General features: G+C 52.0%; 1 protein-coding gene across 1 annotated transcript; it reads right to left on the minus strand.

Annotated features, from left to right (window-relative positions):
• Positions 1-231: 231 nt before the first annotated feature.
• On the minus strand, positions 232-1,202 carry LOC119341670 (auxin-responsive protein SAUR32-like). The gene has a single exon (XM_037613533.1). It carries the CDS (start codon positions 930-932, stop codon positions 537-539), a length of 396 nt encoding a protein of 131 aa, XP_037469430.1. The 5' UTR covers positions 933-1,202; the 3' UTR covers positions 232-536.
• Positions 1,203-2,139: the final 937 nt, after the last annotated feature.

A 2,139-nucleotide genomic window follows, 5' to 3' on the forward strand; every position in this document is an offset into this window, starting at 1 on the left:
TGTCAAGGAGTTCTCTGTTTTTTCATCCCAGCTATAGTTAATTGTGTCTAAACTTGTGGAGTTACTCGCTTCGAAACCACTTAATGTTGTGCTAAAGTTTGTTCATTAATTCTTTGGCCCCGGCGTACGTGCGTATGGATGAATCATGATGAACAACACCCCAAAGAAAGATTCTTCTCTGGAAAGAGAATACTACCAACCACACAGTCTGAAAGCCAAAGGCAATTCACGAAAGTAAAGGGACAAGAGAACATCTGGTTAATCTATTATAAGCACTGAAATATCTTCGATTTTCATCATCGTCGATGGATCATCACCACAAGCTGGAACGAAATCCGGATGACCATCTGTATTTCCAAGTTCCAACACACCCGCAGACCCGAACACTAGCTAGCACTCAACCCACGCATGATCCTTCGATCATCACATACCTGACCGTCTAAACCAACTCTAATTAACAAAGCAACGAGACGGGGCCGGAGATGGCATCGGTCTATCCGGCCGGCGAGGGCGCGCGAGATCCGCGTCGGCGGATCTCACGCCCTGAAGCAGGCGGCGAGGTGGAAGTGGAGGTGGCCCGAGGAGGAGCCGTGGTGGTGGTGGCCGCCGGAGACGAGGCGGCCGGAGCCGGAGCCGCCGTGCCTCTGGCTGTCGATGATGGCCTGCACGCGGCGGAAGTTGTCGACGCCGCAGGGGATGGTGATGGCGCCCTGCTGCTGGAAGCCGTACTCCTCCTCGGCCTCCTTGAGGAGGCCCACGAAGAGCGGGTGCTTGAGGTAGCCCACCGGCACCACGAACCTCTCCTCCTCCTCCGCGCGGCCGCCCGGCCCCACCACGCGCACCGCCATGCACCCCTTGGGCGGCATCGACGAGCCGCCGCTCGAGCCCCCCGCCGCCGACGAGTGCTGCTTCCTCAGCAGGCTCACGCCCATATATGTTGATCTATACACCCTACCCTGTACCAAGAAAGAAACGCTCTCTTGCTAGTAGACCACGACGGCGACCGGCGTCCGACGGCGGGCGTCAGAGCGCGGGGCGGCGGCACGCTGGACGCTGCTGCATGGTGGCTTCGACTGGCTAGCTAGCTAGGGTTGGTGGTGGTGCCTGGCCCGTTGGGGTTCCCGGTCTCGGCTACGGCGCCTGTGCCTGCCTCGATCTGCCCGTGCGTGCCCTGCGCTCGGTGTGTGCCCGGGAGGGGGCGGGGGCGCGTGCGTATAAGAGGCGGGGGGCGCGGGCTGCTCCGTTTTGTTGCCATCTGCCGCTCCCTTTTCCAATCCGTATTCCCGTTTATCTTTCCACCGGGTATATCGAAAATCTTTGGCCATAAATGTGGCACAGTACTGCAGTATCTGCGCGAGAATGATCTCGTGATCAATCCCCACGTTTATTGTTATGTTTATTTTCCTGTTTTACGCCGATCTCGAGTATTTAGGGCTTATTTAGTTGAGATTCGGTTTCCCTCTGAAACCTTATCTCGCCGTATTGCGCGCATTTATTTCTCAAGATAAGATAATTCTACACGTGACTATTATTGTTTTCGTTTTGCTAGCTCTAATGCTGAAAAGATTAGCGTATTAAAAAAGATTAGCGTTTTGAATACTCTTTTGAATACAAACAGGGAGAGGGGCATCTGATCCCCACAGGCCCAGGGTATAGGTAGGCTACTGTGTGTGTAGCAGCTGGCGGAATGCCGTGTGTTGCATAGACAGTCTTTTTTTGTGTGCGTGAGAGGGATCTGTAGTGCCGTGTGTCGCATAGTCTCTTGACACTTCGATTGGTGATGCTACTGCTAGCTGCTGCTAGGGTAGAGGCTAGCTAGAGCTTGCTTGGTGGGCACTAAACACGGGCGCAGGTCGGTCCAGCCCGGTGAACAACTGTATACACCATTACGTAGTGCGACAAAAACACGTGTACTTTTTCCTCCGTTCTAAATTTACTCCATCCGTTACCAACTATAAAAAGTTCTACTCAGTTTAGTGTATATATACAGAATGTATATAGACATATTTTACTGTGTTTGTTCACTCATTTCAGACGTATATATAGTCTATATTTAATATTTAAAATGTCTTATAATTCAGAACAAAGATGATATTTAAAATCTAGGTTTGTTCTAAGTCAAACTTGAAGGGGTGTGTG

This window comes from Triticum dicoccoides, chromosome 7B, assembly GCF_002162155.2.
Source record: "Triticum dicoccoides isolate Atlit2015 ecotype Zavitan chromosome 7B, WEW_v2.0, whole genome shotgun sequence".
Classification (NCBI taxonomy): domain Eukaryota; kingdom Viridiplantae; phylum Streptophyta; class Magnoliopsida; order Poales; family Poaceae; genus Triticum; species Triticum dicoccoides.